We start from the raw sequence: 18,072 nt of genomic DNA on the forward strand, positions 1-18,072 counted from the left end.
AGTGAGTACTGATACCATGACAGCTGAAAGAAGTAGAGGACTGCAGAATGAAATAATCAGTAGAAAAGTGAGTAGGGTTAGATGATGATTAGAGTAGGGCATTGATATAAAGAAGGCATAGAAGTAGAAAAGATTGTACACTATTTTAGGGAATCTGTGAATGGAAAAGGGATTAGCACGCAACAGATTTGAGAAGAAGTCAGATAGCCATGAATATAAATTGTGCAAGGCTTTGTTCAGAAGTTCTGTTTGACAGATCTTGTTGAAGACTCGGGCGATGTTCTGGGAAAAGGCTGCAAGTTGCACTGTATCCAGTCTCTTTGCTGCTCTTATAGACGCATTGTTGATGTGACTTAGGCCAGTTAAGCTTCTGGTCAATGAATGGACCCCCATGTTGATGGCGGGTGACTTGGCAATCGTTGGGGGGTTTTCTGTTGGAAATGGTCGTTACTTGGCACATCTCTGGTGTGATAGTTGCTTGCCTCATGTCGGCCCAAACCTGGGTGTTCCTACTGTGAACTGTCATAGGCTGCTCCATTATCAGTGGAGTTATGGATGGAGATGGATGTTTTAGAATCATCAGGGAACGGCTCCACTCTTGACCTTATGGTGAAGGGAAGGCCATTCATAGGAAGTTGAAGATAGTTGGGCAGAGAACACTTCTCTGAGGAACTATAGCAGCAATGTCCAGAGACTATGATTGGCCTCCAACAACTACAATATTTTCATGTGTGTTGAGGATGATTGCTGCCATTGGAAGATCATCTACTTGAAACCTATTAACCTCAGTTTCGTTAGGGCTCCTAGTTCCATATTTGATCACATGCTGCTTTAATGTCAAGGAAAACTATTCTCCTCTCTCCTCTGGCATTCAGCTCTCAAATGAACGTCTGCATCAAGACTGTGACAGGTCTGAAACCGAGTGGTTCTGGTAGAACCCGCACTTTGGGTTGGCAAGTATGTTATTTGTGTGTTGGTGCCACTTGATGGGACTGTTGATAACTCCTTCCATTACTTTGCTAAGGACTGGGAGGAGGCTGACAGGGTAGTAATTGGTTGGGTTGGATTTGTTCTGCCTTTTTGTGGATAGCAGGTTCCTGGACAATTTTCCACATTGTCAGATAAGTGCCAGTGTAATCGCTGCACGGGAATAGCTTGACCAGAGATTGATGTTGCAAGTGCTTTGTTTTTTAAAAAGAAAACTTGGAGTTCTGTGTTTTTAAAAAATCTGAGGAAAAAAAGGTTTTTTTCTGAGACATTGAATGCTGAACTGGGTGGCACACAGACTGCAAGGCAACCTGTTTCCAAACAACAGCAAGGGAAATGACAGATCACATGCCTTATTGTTGGAGAGTTTCAGTTTCATTTTGGCTTTGTGAAAGACCAGTGCTGGGCAGACAGGAAGCACAACAAACTGGTTGGGACCTGTGTTTGCAGACTAGAAAAAGACCTCTCCCTGAAAGGAAGCCTTGGCTCTCTTGTTTAAAAAAAAAAAGGAATCCGACATTTGAGTTGTGGTTGCGTTCTGCCTGGAGAGAGAAAAAGACCTGAGAAAGAGGAGTTGCTGCTCTCTGTGGAGAAAGGCTCCTTTGCCAAGAGGAAGCCCTGCATTGTTAAAGGTAGCAAATTCCTATTGCCATCGGTCTGTGGAAAATCTCCACCTCAAGAGTGATTCCTGTTACTTATGTTTTTGGGAGATCCGGAAATCTCAAGAAAGCTTCTATTGATAGACTGCTACTTTAAAATTTAAGTAGACTTGTTGCTGCACCTTTTTGTTGAAAGATCTGTGTGACACCTGTTGCAGACAAATTGCCTTGAACGTCTACCCATCACAGACTGTTCATCACACTCGCCTGGCATCCAACTCTTCGACTCTGGGACACCTCACCAATCCGAAAATATCCTACCAAACCGTGACCACCAACTATTTTATTCCTAAGGAACAGTTGAACACCAAAAAGTCTTATTCCCCAGTTAACCGGTTTTTGAATCTATGTTTGTGTGTGTGTGCATGAGGGTTAGGAAGGATAAGATGTTATAAAATCTTTTCCTATATAGATTTATCTCATTATTGTTTAGGATTTAGTTTATTAATAAATAGTTAATTTTGTTGTTGTTTAAAGAACCCTGGTTTGGTGTGCTTTATTCTGGGCGATAAAGTGTTTAATTTGGCTAATTTGCAAGTAGGTGGGAAACTTTACTAATATGCTGTGACCTGTGGAGTAGTGGGATTGAATTAACAGTGCATTACTCCCGCCTTGGTCAACAGGTGTGTTCAAGTCTACAGACAGGGTGTCATCAAGTCTCCAGCTTCCCTGTGATCAGTGCAGTAAACCTTTTAATGTGCCGTGGAGTCCAGCAAATTGGCTGGGCACTGATCTCTATGATCACCAATTGGGATTGTCCACTTGGTACATTTTTGTCTGACAATATGTGCAAATACTTCAGGGCTGTCTCTGGTACTCAAAAGGATGGGCTGATTATAATTAAGGTTGGGAATTTTCATGTAGACTCCTCTTGCTTGCTGCCTTGTTGTCCCTCTCCATTCTTAATTGGATGTGACACAACAGAAGAACTTTGCTCTGATGCCTTAGTGATGGGAAGTTTTGTACTTATCCTGTTATCACCTATTTTTGACTTGCGTCCCTTATGTCATTAAATCGCTCCTATTCACCCTTTCACAAACCTTCCCTTTTGTTCTCAAATAAAAACAGTGCTGGAAATACTCAGCAGGTCAGGTAGCATCTGTGGAGAGAAAAGCAAAATTAACGTTTCAGGTCTGTGACCTTTCATCAGAACTGGCAAAGGTTAGAAAAGAATTAGGTTTTAAGCAAGTGAAGGTGGGTGGGAGAGAGGGGGGTTGGTGGGGAAGCGAAGAAAAGGGAAGGTGTGTGGTTGGGCTGAGGACAAAGGCAAAGAGAATGTTGATGCTTGTGGTGAAAGACAAAGCATTAGGCCAGAGAGAGTGTGAATAGAATAATGAGCAGCTCTGTCTACATGAAAAACAGGCACATGGTTAAAAAAAAAAGGGTCAGTCATGCTCTGAAATTATTGAACTCAATGTTCAATCCACAAGGCTGTATGGTGCCTAATCAAAAAGATCAGGTGCTGCTCCTCGAGCTTGCGATGGTGTTCACTGGAACACTGGAGCAGGCCAAAGACAGAAATGTGGCCATGAGAGCAGCGGGGTGGGTGTTGAAATGGCAAGCAACCGGAAGCGCGGGATCATGTTTTCGGACTGAGCAGAGGTGCTCCGCAAAGCAGTCACCCAATCTGCATTTGGTCTCCCCAATATAGAGGTGACCGCATTGTGAGCAGTGAATACAGAATACTAAATTGAAGGAAGTACAAGTAAATCGTTGCTTCACCTGGAAAGAGCGTTTGGGCCTTGAATAGTGAGAGAGGAGGTAAAAGGACAGGTATTACACCACCTGCAATTGCATGGGAAGGTGCCGTGGGAAAGGATGAGGCCTCGAGAGATGGAGGAGTGGACCAGGGTGCCATAGACGGAATGATCCCTTCGGAATGCTGATGGGGAGAGAAAGGGAAGATGCGTTTGGTGGTGGCATCACGCCGGAGGTGGCGTAAATGGGGGAGGATGATCCTTTGGATGTGGAGGCTGGCGGGGTGGAAAGTGAGGACAAAGGGAACCCTGTCGCGGTTCTGGGATGGAGGGGAAGGGGAGAGGGCAGAAGTGCGAGAAATAGGTCAGAGATGGTTGTGGGCCCTGTTAACCGCAGTGGTGGTGGGGGGGGTGGGGATTCCTCGGTTGAGGAAAAAGGAAGACATATCAGAAGCGCTGTTGTGGAAGGTTGCATCATCAGAACAGATGCGTCGGGTATGGAAAAACTGGGAGAATGGAATGGAGTCCTTACAGGAGGCAGGGTGTGAAGAAGTATAGTCAAGGTAGCCGTGGGAATCTGTGGGCTTAGAATAAATACTAGTGGACAGCCTATCCCCAGAGATGGAGACAGAGAAGTCGAGGAAGGGAAGGGAAGTGTCGGAAAGAGACCATGTAAAGGTGAGAGAAGGGTGGAAATTAGAAGCAAAGTTGATGAAGTTTTCCAGTTCAGGTTGGGAGCAGGAAACGGCACCGATACAGTCATCAATGTACCAGAAAAAGAGGTGAGAGAAGGGGCTTGAGTAGGACTGGAACACTGAACGTTCGACATATCCCACAAAAGGACAGGCATAACTAGGACCCATGCGGGTACCCATAGCAACATCTTTTATTTGAAGGAAGTGAGTGGAGTTGAAGGAGAAGTTGTTCAACGTAAGAACAAGATCACTTTTCTTCTTCTTCTTCCCCCCCTCCGCACCAACCCCTGCCTTTTTCCTGACTCAGCACTCACTTAAAAGCGGTTCATCTCTTCACTTGCTGTTCTAACAGTAGGTCATTGACCTGAAACGCTAACTCCCCTTCTCTATAGATGCTGCCTGAGCTGCTGAGTATTTCCAGCATTTTCTGTATTTATTTCAGATTTCCAGCATCCCTAGTATTTTGCTTTTTGTTTTGTTAGAGTTAGAAGGGTGTTTGGTTTAAATTAAGTGTGTTGAACTACAATTAAATTGTGTGTATATTTTGTTTTATTGAACAGGCAAGAAAAGTTTTGGACATGTTGCAGGAAATTCAAGTGAATTTCACAGTGTTGAAGGGTCTCGTTAGTGAGTGTGCTGTATCAAGATGCCAGATCATTAATGTTGCTGGAGAAATCTTTCTCAAAGCAGGATGTGTGAATAGAGCACTTTGGCTATTAAGAGGTATTTCCTAATTTATTCAAAATGCTGAGAATCAGCCCTAATTTGGGGATGCAAATAACATTTAATATTTAAGCTTTCCTTATCCATGTCATACTCTGGAACTTTTTCCTGTAACTGTTATTTTCTGAAAATTTTTAAGGTACTATCAACATGGGAATTTCCACTGAACTTTCCATCATTCTGCACAAACCCTAGGAATTGCTGTTATCTCATGGAGGAATAACCAGAAAATTTGTATTTTAAGCAGTTGGATAACCTTGATAATTTGAACATTCTTGTGTTTGTTTAAGTCAATCAAAGTGTAAGAGGAACATCTCCCTAATGTTTCATTAAAGTTTGATCTTTCTGATCTTAGTAATAGTCTGGGGGAAATAAAACTAGCACTCCATTTAGTTGGCACCAGTTTGGATCCTAGAGCATGGAAATTTACAACAACAAAGATCATTTGGACCATTGTGTCTCTTTGTTGGAGTCCAAAACCAGTCCCATAAGATAGTATTTTCCTGCTGCATTCATTTATCTACTTTTCCCTTGAATACTCATGCCCGTCTCTGTCTTAACTCCTCTCTCTGAGCAAACATAGGAACAGGAGTAGGCCATTCAGCACCCATTCCATTAGATCATGGCTGATCTGTATCTTAACTACATCTGTATGCTCTGGTTCCGAAATCCTTAATACCCATGCTTATCAAAAATCTGTCAAGGCCTGTTAATAAATTTTTAGCTGACCCTGCCCCCCACATCCACTTTTTTGGGAAGGAGTTGGGGGGTGGGTTCCAGATTTCCACTACCCTTTGTGTGAAGAAGTACTTCCTGACATCATCCCTTGAGCATTCTAGCTCTAATTTTAAGGTTCTGCCCCCTTGTTCTGGATTCCCCTCATCCCCCAGTCAGAGGCTAGACAGAGAAAAACTCTTTCCTATCAACTCCTTCAATCATCTCAAACACCTTAATTAGATCATCCTTAATCTTGTCTGTTCAAGGGAAGCCTATTCTATGCAACCTTACTCATACTATAACCCTTTTAGCCCTGTTAGAGCAATAACTCCCTGGATAACGAAAATGTATCCTAAAGCTTTCCATCTCAATTGTTTAGTGATATTGGTGACTGCTCGCCACGGATTCTACAACCAGAGGAAATAGTCTATCTCTCTTCACCCTATAAAACCCTGTACTATTAACAAATATCTTTCTCTTGGCGTTCTCGCACTTGGACTTTGGCCGATGGCTAATCACAACTGGCTTCAGAATTTTATATTGAGTGCTACTTCTTCCCGGTGATGGATAGTCACTGCACCTATTCCTATTGTGCTCTGCTGTTAAATGGTGAAAATAGACAGTGTTCACAAAAACTCACATTAAAGATGCATGTGTCGAGTAATTTTCTTTGTTGGATGTTTGTTTGGCCAAGGGAAAAGAACTGAGTGGGGTAGGAGGCGCTGCATTCTACTGGGGTCTCAAATCAGCCCAAATGTTGGGGGCTGACTGAGTCAGCAGAGCCTTCACCAAGGCACCTGTACTGATTCTAAATATGATGGCAATCCAGGTTCCATCTCAACATGGGGCTACTGTCACTCATTTGACTTCAGTTCAGTCTCGTGGAGTTTTGACTTCTGTGTTGATATATGAAAAATCCTTTACTGATGTATGTACCAACTAGACTAAGGACAAGTGGGATTGTCCTCCTTAGAGCAGAGAAGGTTAAGGGGAGATTTAATAGTTATGTTCAAAACTGATGAGAATAGTTTCTCCTAATGTATTCTATCAGCAGGAGGGTCAGTAACCAGAGGCTCCAGATTTTAGGCAATTGGCAAAAGAACCAGTGGAGGGGTTGGAGTGGAAAATTTTTTATGCAGCAAATTATGATGATCTGAAGGATGGTGGAAGCAGATTCTTTAATTGATTTTTGCATCACTCACTACTTCTGGCCAAGCATTCCACATTTTGATAACTGTGTGAAAAAGTTTATTCTAATCTCTCTCAGTTTGGGTTTCGGCACTGAGTTGCAGCTGTAGGAGCTCCTTTTTGGGAAAACCACTTGGGATGGAGAGCAAGTCAAATTATCCCTAGTAAAGTTTGAAAGTGCCAGCAGTGGCCCAGCAAGTTTGTCCAATGAGTATACAATCCTTACAGGCAAAGAAGGTCCTAATTTTCATTTTGAGCCTGTCCTGAGTTGGTAGTTTAGTTATGTTAGCACAGCAGGAGACAGTTCACTACTTCCTTCATTGGGCTGAATTTGGAAACTGCTCGGAGAACTGATTTTTTTTTTTCTTTTTACACAGAATCTTCTGCTTCCTCTCTACACCCTATACATTATATTATCCAGTAGTTTCTTGAATGCTGTAATTGAGTTTAACATTGATCAGTACTTCTGGGTAAAGCATTCCACATTTTGATAACTCTTTGTGTGTTCCTTCTAATTTCTTCTTGTCATTGATTATTTCCGTTAAGTAAATCAATGTATGTTACCTTGTCTATTTCTTTTTATAATTTAGCACACCTCTATCAAATCTCTCAAACTTCTCAATTTGACAGGATGTAGCCTTTGCTGTTATATTCTTTTCTCATAACCTAAATCCCTCTCTCGGTGCCATCCTGTTAAATCTACATTGCATTGTGTCCAAGGATATTTGGTCCTTCCTATTATTAAGTAGCACAGAATTACACAGTTTTCCACACCTAGATCCCTTTCTACCTTTATTGATTCAACCCCTCCAAACCCATACAAAAGCAAAATATTGTGGAGGCTGGAATTACCATTGGCTTAAAAGTGAGCCTGCCTCCACTGGACCTGGGAGTAATGCAAAGACTTTGCGTGGCCCAGGCCCTTAATTGGCCTCGGGTGGGACTTGCGCCCCTCTAAGGTAGGAGGTCCTGCCTCCAGGAGCTGCCAGCCAATCGAGGCCAGCAGCTCCCCAGTCCCAGCAGTGCTACCAGGAACGGTGGCCACTGCTGGGACTGCACGCAGCTTCAGAAGAATCATGGATACCGGCATCGAAAATGATAAGTAGGGTTTTGGACCTTGCCAGGAACAATTGGCTGGGTCCTGGTGAGGATCAATCAGCAGGCTGGTGGGAGGTGCATAGGTGGGGGCGGCAGGAACTGCTGTGGCGCCCTCCGTGGGGCACAGGTTCCCCAATCAGGAGGCCCTGCTTCCCCTGCCTGCCCTCCCCCCACCCCACCCCCCCCCCCCCCCGGGCCTGCAAGGAGGCTGCCTGGTATTACTGGGCAGTCTCCACAGCTGACAAAGTGCCCACCAGCAGCTGAACAATATACCAGTGGTGATGGGAGAAGGCCCTTAGGTGGCAATTAATTGGCCACTTAAGAGCCTCAGTTGGCCTGGGATGGGCGGGCCAGTTATCACCTTTCCCACCACACTCAAAATTGCAGCAGGGGTGGGAAGGCAATGGGAACAGCTCCCCCACCTCCCACATAATTTTAAGCTTGCAGCCTGCTCCCGCAGAGGGCATAAAATTCCAGCCAATGTTTCAGGTCTGTGACATTTCATTAGTACTCGGAAAAATGAATAATGTAATAGGTTTTGCGCAAGTGAAAGTGGGGAGGGTGGGAAGAAGAACAAAAGGGAAGGTCTTTGATAGGGTGGAGGACAGGAAAGATTAAATGACAAAAGGGTTTATGGTGCAAAGCCAAAGGGAGTGGTTAAAAACAAAAGAAAATCCATCTAGAGGATGTGAGAATAGCAGGATCCTGAATAGCTGTTATCTGAAAGAAAAAGAAATGAGAGAAAATAACCAAAGCTGCAAAGACAAAGGAACCAAAATTGGGGCAGAGGTTGTGATCTAAAATATTTGGACTCCATGTTGAGTCCAGAAGGCTGTAAAGTGCCCAGTCGAAAGATGAGGTCCTGTTCCTCGAGCTTGCGTTGAGCTTAATTGAAACACTGCAGGATGCCGAGGACAGAGAGGTCAGTGTAGGAGCAAGGCGGAGGTGATGGCTTTGGAGGGAACCTGTGTCTTATTTCATTCTCTCCATTTTTCCAGCTCTGAACTAATATGTGTGTGTGCTCCTTTACTTCAGTATTGACTATAAAAACCTTCCATATGGACTTCTGTTCCTAAACCCATCTTCTCTCAACCACCTTGAAAAGCCTTCTCAAAAACTCTGTCCAAGCAAGCCTTAAGTCACCTCTTCTATCTCTTGCTCAGTGTCTGTTCCCCTGCCCTTGGGATGCTTAGCACATTAATAGCTTTTATGTGAGACATAGTCTGGTCATGGATGACTGGAGGGCTGAAAATTAAGCAGGCCCAGTGGGACAGTTCCAAGCTCCATAAGAGTTGCATATTTCAAGCCCTAGGCCCATATGGGAAAAAGTAGTTGCAAGGATTTCCAACATGCAATTGCTAAAATAAAAGCAAAATACTGCAGATGCTGGAAATCTGAAATAAAAACAGAAAGTGCTGGAAATACTCAGGTCTGTCAGCATCTGTGGAGAGAGAATCAGAGTTAACGTTTCCGGTCTGTGACCTTTCCTCAGTTCTGATGTAAGGTCACAGACCTGAAATGTTAACTTTGTTTCTCTTTCCACAGATGCTGCCAGACCTGCTGAGTATTTTCAGCACTTTCTGTTTTTATGCAATTACTAAATCTCTGGGTAAGATTGATGGTCATTTTGGAGATTGTTTTGTTGTATTATAAATTTCATTTTTGGGGGTGTATAGTGCGGTGAGGAAATCAACAAAGGAAATTTAAGTCAGAAATGTGGTTGGTTTTCTAGTACTTGGTGAAAACTGTTTTTAATGAATGGAAATTTTTGTAACGATATAATTTTATGCAATTGGTAGTTTCTCAATGGCTTAAATGTTTTTTTATGTAATTTAAAAGGATGAATCCATTGAGGAATAGTGATTTCTGATTCACTTTGTCTTAAATGTCCCAAATGAGAACAAATCAGAATTTTCTGTCCCATGGCTGTGTCAGGCAAACAATCTTTATTAGTAGCGATGGATGGGTCTTACAAAATAAAATCAGCAATCACAAGTCTACCTTTGCTGCTGAAATGATTCAGACAAAACCTCTTTACTCTGAATTATTTTTAACATAGAATCTGGATGGATAATCAGTACCTCAGAATGGCCCTGTGACAAATTGGATGTTCTCAATCGACATAATTTTCTGTTTAGTCTTGCTGATGCAACTCTGAAGAGTAACATGTATTCAGAAACACTGGAAGTTCTGCAGCACCTGCCTGGATTCCAGAGTATAGATGGTAAGTCCAGTGGAAGCAATCTGCTGTGGCACAGATTTTAGGAAACAATATACTCATTTTCCAATAATAATATGTCTAGTACATGTATCTGCAGTTAGTTTGTTTCTAATTTTGTGTTTGTCCAGAAAGGGTGACCATTCTGGAGGAATGGATCACGTTCGCACTAGTTTCATTCAGGATTGAGCTTTTTATGTCAAGTATGACTAGAGTTTCCAACTTTAATTGGACATATTCTTGGATGTTTCATCACACAACCTCCCAGCTCAAACCTCCCTGTCTGGTTAAACATCCTTTCTTGTTACTAACTCAAAAAGGTAAGAATAACTAGTTCAAGTATTGCTGAAAATAGAGACATGTTGACGAAGCTTTTCGTCTTGCACTCATCAGGACCATCCACAGGAATACCAATGTAAGGGGAAACAACAACTTTATACAGTATGAGAATAGAGTGCTGATTGGTTGGCAAGTGAACTCTGGTAGAGGCATTGCCATGGAGAATGCACCAGTTTACGGTGACTGACAGTTAACTCCCAAGCTTTGTTTGAAATTTAAATCAGGCAGCTTGACTGGTCAAGGCATTGCTCTGAGGAATGAACCAGTGAATGGCTGTCACTTACTTTGTTTAGCTGAAACAAGCGCAATGTTTGTACACGTTCTTTCTATCTGCAAAGAACAGGGCCATGTGTATTAATATATGTAGCTTCCAGAATGTGTAAATGTGCCACACTGCGAGCACTACTGACAATCTTAAATTGGTTGTCAGTGTAATTCTTAACACACTGAGGATTATTTTAGTAAATATTGTCCAGTCACGGAATCAGATCTAATGTTGGACGCTGTGTTTTGAGTTTTGCAAGCACGGGCTGGTTGGGTACGGTATTGAAATTCATATATCAATGCCAGTGTGATGCTAGGTGTATAGGCCATACGTCCCAAAGATCGTATCATACAACATGTCCCTTCCACTGTTCGCAACAGGCAAGGTACAGCACTCTCTTCTCATACAGTAAAGTGGTTGTTTTCCCTTACACTGGTATTCTTGCGGATTGTCCTGATGATTGCAAGATGAAAAGCTTCGACAACATGTCTCTATTTTCAGCAATACTCAAGTTCTGTACTACCAAACAACTATTTAATAACTAGTTCGCTTGAAATGCCAGGAGGCCAGTAGCATTCATGAAGTATACCCCAGTGTGAGGAAGCAGGTTCAGCAAGTAAGAGGAGAAATACTGGGTGGAGAAACTGAATACCAGGTGAGATGGAGATTATTGGATCTTTCCTTGCATTTGGCTAAAACTTAAAGCACTTACCAAGTCACAAGGAGCAGGCAGCAAAGAAAGCTCTTAGCTCACAGTTGTCAGTTATATTTTTGTTGACTTAATCACCAGCAAACTTGTAACTGGGACCTGGGAGGAGGGTTATGCATCAAAGTTGGGTCATTACATAGCAACAACAGCAACTTGCATTTATAAAACGCCTTTAACATTGTAAATTAGCCCAAGGTGCATTACAGGAGTGTTGCCAAGCAAGATTTGACACTGAGCCAAATTAGGAGATCTTGGGACAGGTGACTAAAAGCTTGGTCTAAGAGGTAGGCTTGAGGAGAATCTTAAAGGAGGAGAGAGAGAGAGGTGGACAGATTCAGATTTAGGGAAGGAATTCGAGCTGAGGGGCCAGTTAGCTGAAAGCATGCACACCAATGGTAGGGAGATAGAAATTGGGGATGTGCAAGAGGCCAGAATTGGAGAAGCATAGAGATCTCAGAACATTATGGGACTGGACCCTGTGTAGAGTCAGAGTTATACAGCACAGAAACAGGACCTTCGGCCCACCGTGTCCATGCTGTCCATCAAGCACCTCATCCCATTTTCCAGCACTTGGCCCGTAGCCTTATATGCTATGGCATTTCAAGTGCTCATCTAAATATTACTTAAATGTTGTGAGGGTTCCTGCCTCTACCACCCCTCCAAGCAGTGTGTTCCAGATTCCAACCACCCTCTGGGTGAAAAAACTTTTCCTCAAATCCCCTCTAACCCTCCTGCCCCTTACCTTAAATCTATACCCCCTGGTAGATCTGGTTCATGTTATTTGCATCTTCCTGCTACATGGGAAGCTGGCCCTTTTTAACTTTCTGACAAATTCCAGTTCAGTGTTTTCCATAAGGACCACCCAGTACCCCATTAAAATGATAAATGCTACCTTGTAGCCCAACCCAAGTCATGATTATTCATTTTGAACTTAGTGTTGATGGGCCAGACATGAAGGTTGGCTGGAAGTCCAGGAATTGGAGATGCCAGTGGTAATTCCACACACTTGCGTATGGATTGGTGTTTCTTTCAAGCTTACTGCTGTTGAACTCTTGAGAAAAAACAAAACAATTGATGGTGACTTTCTGAGAAATAGAAAACTAAATATATTTTCAGTTCTCTCTAGCAGAAGTTCATTGTTTTTGTGTGTTGCAGGCACCATGGATCTCTTGCCATATGTCAGGATTTTCAACAACCTGCTGGATGAGTGCGTCCAGAATAATTGTCTTGGGGTGTCTGCTGACACAGTGGAGTTTATGAGGTCGGCAAACATTCCCGTAAACTCTTTGGCTGTAAGAAACTTGATCACAGCTTTGGGCAGGTCCTGTTTGTGGCTGAAAGCAAGAAAGCAGTACAAGAGTAAGTCTGCGGCTTTGTCTACACTTGTCCACTTGTGCAAAGTTCCACATCTGTGTTGGAAAGTAGATGGAAATCCACTCATTGACCAGAATCACTCCGTTCTGATTGTACATACTTTTGGAACTGAATATTTACTTACCTTGGTGTTTAGACCCGTGCTCTGTCATTTCCCTGTCCGGATAAGTAGCTGGCTTCAGTTGTATTTCCTTTTTATTTATTCATTCATGGGATGTGAGCGGTGCTGGCAAGATCAGCATTTGTTGCCCATCCCGAATTGCCCTGAGGAGGTGGTGGTAAGCCACCCTTTTTGAACCACTGCAGTCCATCTGGTGTGGGTGCACCCACAGTGCTGTTGTGGAAGGAGTTCCAGGATTTTGACTCAGGAACAATGAAGTGACAGTGATGTAGCTCCAAGTCAGGATGGTGTTTTTTCCTGCACCCCTGACATGCCCTTCCCCCCCCCCCCCCCCCCCCCCACTGACCCTGTGCAAAATCTGCCAGCACCATGTGCCCTTTATGGCCTCCGCAGCTGTATAGCTGCCTTACAAGGAAGTATATGAAGATGGTGGGTGATCAGCTCTCCCTCTGAGAAAGCACCAGGCCAGTGAGCCTCTGGAATGTGTCGCTGGCTGGTGTGGGTGCTGACTCTCTGCATCGCCTTCAAGTGGGAGCTAGACCAGTTCCTGACTGGGGCAGAGCTTGCATCATATAGAAGGGAAATGGTTTTACAGATGACACTTGGTCCACGTGATCTGGACAGGTTTTGATCACCTGAGGGGGTCAGAGAGCAATTTTTTTCAATTGTTGGTTCTGTTTTATCTCTCTCTTTTGGCCTTTACTGGGATATTACATGGCTGTGGGTTGGGAGAAGGGGAGTAAGTCTCAGTCCTGATGGTGCAGGCTTGAGGGATCGGATGGTCTTTTCTCCCCCTCAGTTCTGTATGTTATTGCATTATAGGGGTACATCTGAAAATTCAGGTGCGTTAAATCAAGGCCCTGTCTGCTGCTTCCATTGGTTCAGATTGCACTATTCAGGATGCGTGCAGAGTTCTCCTGGTGTCCTGGACAGCTTTCATTCTTCACCCAGTACCACAAAAAACAGATTCACTTGTCCATCTCATTTGCTGTTTGTGGGATCTTGATTAGCAGAAATTCACTGCCACTTTCCCTACATAACAATAGCGACTGCACTTCAAAACTAGTTCATTTAGATGTGAATTACTTTGGGACATCCCGAGGCCCTGATGAAGCATTTGGTAAATACAAGTCTGTCCTTTCCTGTCCCATTCAGATTTTTCTGTAGGTTCTGGAAATAACAAGACGATCTCTGTAAAAGTGACTACGAAGCTCTCAGATTATCATTAAAACTCAATCTGTTCATCGATGGGGACAGAGACCTGCCGCCTTTACCCAGTCCGATCTATGTATGACTCCAGTCCCACACTGTGATTCTTTGAAGTGCCGAGCAAGCAACTGCATTATATTGAACATGCTACATACAGGCAGACAAGAAGGCAGTCCACCACCACCTCAGAGCAACAAATGCCATTGGCACCCACATCCCAAGGAGAATTCATTAAAATGGGAAGCAAGCAAATTTTTTTTTTTTTTTAAACTTTCTCCAGTTCTGATGAAGGGTCACTGGTCTGAAACATTAACTCGGCTTCTCTCTCCACAGATGCTGCCAGACCTGCTGAGTTTTTCCATTTGTTTTTATTTCAGATTTCCAGCATCTGCAGTATTTTGCTTTTATTTACTTTTCCAGTGCCTGCCCAGTTGCATTTTTAGCCAGCTCTCCACCTTATTTCCTCTGCGTTTAATTATTTTAAATGGCAACATTACCTTTCCCTGATCCTGTATTCTTAGCATTTATGAACCATTTTTCACATCCTTAGCACTTGTGCCATTGAATTACACTACTTATTTCAGCAAAGGTGAGAGTGACTTTGTCTGCAGCAAGATCCCACAATTACTGCTTACACTACGTTACTGATGATGTTGTTTGAGCTATAATTGTTTGCCAGGGCACAGGAGAATTCCCTGTGCTCCTGTTCGAGTAGCCACATGAGCAGGTAAGATGTCTCATTCGAGAGACAGCACTCCTGCAGGTATTGCACTGATTGCTCAAGTCCTGGAGTGGGTCTGTACCACTGAACTAAGCTGGCATTTCATACTAGTTAGTAATAGAGGAGCTGAATAAAGTATCAATCGAGCGCCATAAACGCATTTAACCCATTCAGATTGGTACATGTCCCACATTCATTCCTATGTTAAGGTAGGGAATACATCATCTTATAGGACACTCCTATCCTCTGCGTTTAATTTTTTAAAAATGAAAATGTAGTTATACTCCCCTGGCTGGAGAGTCCAGAACTCGGGGCCATAGTCTCAGAAGGAGGGGTCAATCATTTAGGACTGAGGAGGAGGAGAAATTTCTACATTGAGGTTTGTGAATCTTTGTAATTCTATACCTCAGAGGGTGGTGGGCTCAGTCATTGAGTATGTTCAAGACAGAGATAGATGGATTTTTGGGCAGAAAGGGAATTGAGGGATATGGGGATAGGATGGAAAAATAGCACTTAAAGATCAGCCATAATCTTACTGAATGGTGGAGCAGGCTTGAGGGGCTAATGGTCTACTCCTGCTCCTATTTCTAATCTTATACAAATCCTTTCTGGCTGGGACATTGATTCAGGATACTGAGTCCAAATGACATGTATTAAATAAAGACTTGCATTTATATAGTGCCTTTCATGATCACCGGATAGCTCAAAGTGCTTTACAGCCAATGAAGTCCCGTTGTAATGTAGGAAACACAGCAGCCAATTTGCGCACAGCAAGATCCCACAAACAGCAAAGTGATAATGACCAAATAATCTGTATTTGTGATGTTGGTTGTGGGGCAAATATTGGCCCCAGGACAAGAAAGATAAAAATAAAAATACTAATTCTGATTTCATTTTGCAGAAGCCTTGTCCAGTGGGTGCTATCCACCGGTTGAGGAAAACCTGTATCGCAAACTGCTCCCAATTCCATGCTTCCTGTCAGATGTGGAAATGTTGTTGGCGATTGAGATGTTCCTGGTTACAAATGCTAGCAACATTCAGAGTCCCAGCGTCTCCAAGCAGTCTTTGCAGATTGTACTGAGAAGGTTTAAGTTCTCTTCTTTTAAACCATAGCCTTGTTTTATCATTCAGTAAGCAGGTGTTTTATTCTGATTTTATTTTTTTTGGGGGACTCTTAAAGGTATGAAGATGAAAGGAATCAGTTGACGAATGGAGATTATGAAGCAGCAGTAGACAGATTGCTGGCAGCTGCCCGAATATCGGAACCAAAGCTTCAGATAAAACACACGACAGTCAACATTGCAAAAGAAGAGATTTTCAGTTTAGAATATTCCTCTGCTCTCAAGTGGCTTGAACAGAACATGAAGTGGGCTGGCAAGGTTTGGCTGTTTGACTAATTACAGCAGAGAGATCACTCTGGCCTGAATGTAAAAAAAAAACAATTATTTTTGAGTTGTTAATGTTAAATTGCCAATCACTGTACAATAAAACCATTTGAAGCTGAAAATTTGTCTTTTCATTGAACAAGAGACTTGCTGCAGTAGAAATGATGGTGAGGGCCAGGGGAACACACTGACCTGACTTTCTTGAACAGAAACCAAGCCAAACGTCCCCTTGTAACTGGTTATAATTTTAATGGGTTTTTTTGCAATTTAAATCTTATGGTTAAAAGTGGCACTGGATTTTCTATGCCGGTGTCTTGCTACCTCAGTGAAAGTGAAGCAACAGGTATAAATCCAGCCGTTCTATTGTACTAGACCTTTTATAAAAAAAAATGGTATTGAAATTGGAAGCAAGAATTTCAGCTGATCCAATTTATTTTGAAATATCCTGGGTTTAAAAAAAAAACAAATACTTGAATGTACCCGTCCCTAACTAATTAAACACCTCGCATATGAGAGGGGAACTAGGTGGGTATCACAGTGGTTAGACACCTCTGGGTTCAAGGCTGATGGAATGAAAGTCTCAGTGCAATTCTCTACTTGCAGGTTGAGAATGAACTGTGGCTTTAGCCTATGGAATCTCCATACTGGAAATGAGGGATTTGGGGTGGAGACCAGGGGAGACTCTCATGATGAGTACAGAAAGCAAATAAACTGCAGATGCTGCAAATCTGAAATGAAAGCAGAAAATGTTGGCAACCTTCAGCAACTACAGCTTGCATTTATATATGATGAAACATCCCAAGGCATTTTGCAGGATCATTATCAAACAAAATTTGACACCGAGTCACGAGATGAGAGGAAGGCAGATAACAGATGTTGATTCTAAGGAGCACCTTGAAGAGAGGTGAAGAGGTTTGGGAAGGGAATCCAGAGTTTTGGGGCCTAGGCAGCTGAAGACACAGCTGGCAATGGTGGAGCAATTAAAATTGGGAATGTGAGTTTGTTTGCTGTATTGAACCCTTTGCTGAGTCTATTAGGAAGGATGCGAGCATAAGAGGGGTGACAATCCCAGGCAGCGGAGGCACTCAGGTCAAAACCTCCCTGTACATGGATGACGTCGCCGTCTTCTGCTCGGATCCGCTGTCCGTGCGCAGACTGATGAGCATCTGCGACCAGTTCGAACTGGCCTCGGGAGCCAAAGTTAACCACGGCAAGAGCGAGGCCATGTTCTTTGGGAACTGGGCTGACCGATCCTTTGTCCCCTTCACCGTCAGGTCAGATTACCTGAAGGTGCTGGGGATATGGTTCGGAAGGGCCGGGGCGTGCACCAAAACATGGGAGGAGCGAGTAGCCAAGGTACGACAAAAGTTGGGCATGTGGGGGCAGCGATCTCTCTCCATTGTGGGTAAGAACCTGGTCATCAGGTGCGAGGCGCTCACGTTGTTGCTCTACGTGGCGCAGGTCTGGCCCATACCCCACTCCTGCTCCGTGGCAGTCACCCGAGCCATTTTCCGCTTCGTCTGGGGATCTAAAATGGACCGGGTCCGGAGGGACACGATGTTCAAATCTCTGGACATGGGCAGGAAAAATGTACCCAACGTGGCCCTCATCCTGATGACCACCTTCGTGTGCGGCTGCATCAAGCTATGTGTAGATCCCCAGTACGCAAACTCCAAGTGTCACTACGTGCTGAGGTCCTATCTGTCCCCGGTGTTGCGAAGGATGGGCCTGGTCACATTGCCGCGGAACGCACCATGCAGTTGGGCGGCGCCGTACCACCTATCCTTCGTGGAGCAGTTTCTGCGGAAAAACACCTTTGACCACCGGTCCATCAGGCAGTGGTCTGCACGGAATGTCCTCAAGGCCCTACGGGAAAAGGAAACGGTGGATCCTGTCGGATGGTTCCCCGAGCAGACCGTCAAAGTCATTTGGCGGAATGCCTCATCACCAGAACTTTCAAACAAGCA

The 18,072-nt window shown here is 43.6% G+C and overlaps 1 protein-coding gene across 1 annotated transcript in view; it reads left to right on the plus strand.

Moving 5' to 3' along the window:
- The window catches only part of topaz1 (testis and ovary specific TOPAZ 1), a 74,622-nt gene extending 58,414 nt beyond the window's left edge, over positions 1–16,208 (plus strand). The window contains exons 17-21 of the mRNA XM_068032579.1: positions 4,599–4,761; positions 9,824–9,988; positions 12,451–12,654; positions 15,622–15,805; positions 15,901–16,208. Coding sequence (XP_067888680.1) covers positions 4,599–4,761; positions 9,824–9,988; positions 12,451–12,654; positions 15,622–15,805; positions 15,901–16,117 — 933 coding nt within the window. The 3' untranslated portion in view covers positions 16,118–16,208. The remainder of the gene's footprint in view (positions 1–4,598; positions 4,762–9,823; positions 9,989–12,450; positions 12,655–15,621; positions 15,806–15,900) is intronic.
- The last annotated feature ends 1,864 nt before the right edge of the window (positions 16,209–18,072 follow it).

The sequence above is a fragment of the Heterodontus francisci genome, chromosome 5 (assembly GCF_036365525.1).
Source record: "Heterodontus francisci isolate sHetFra1 chromosome 5, sHetFra1.hap1, whole genome shotgun sequence".
Lineage (NCBI taxonomy): Eukaryota > Metazoa > Chordata > Chondrichthyes > Heterodontiformes > Heterodontidae > Heterodontus > Heterodontus francisci.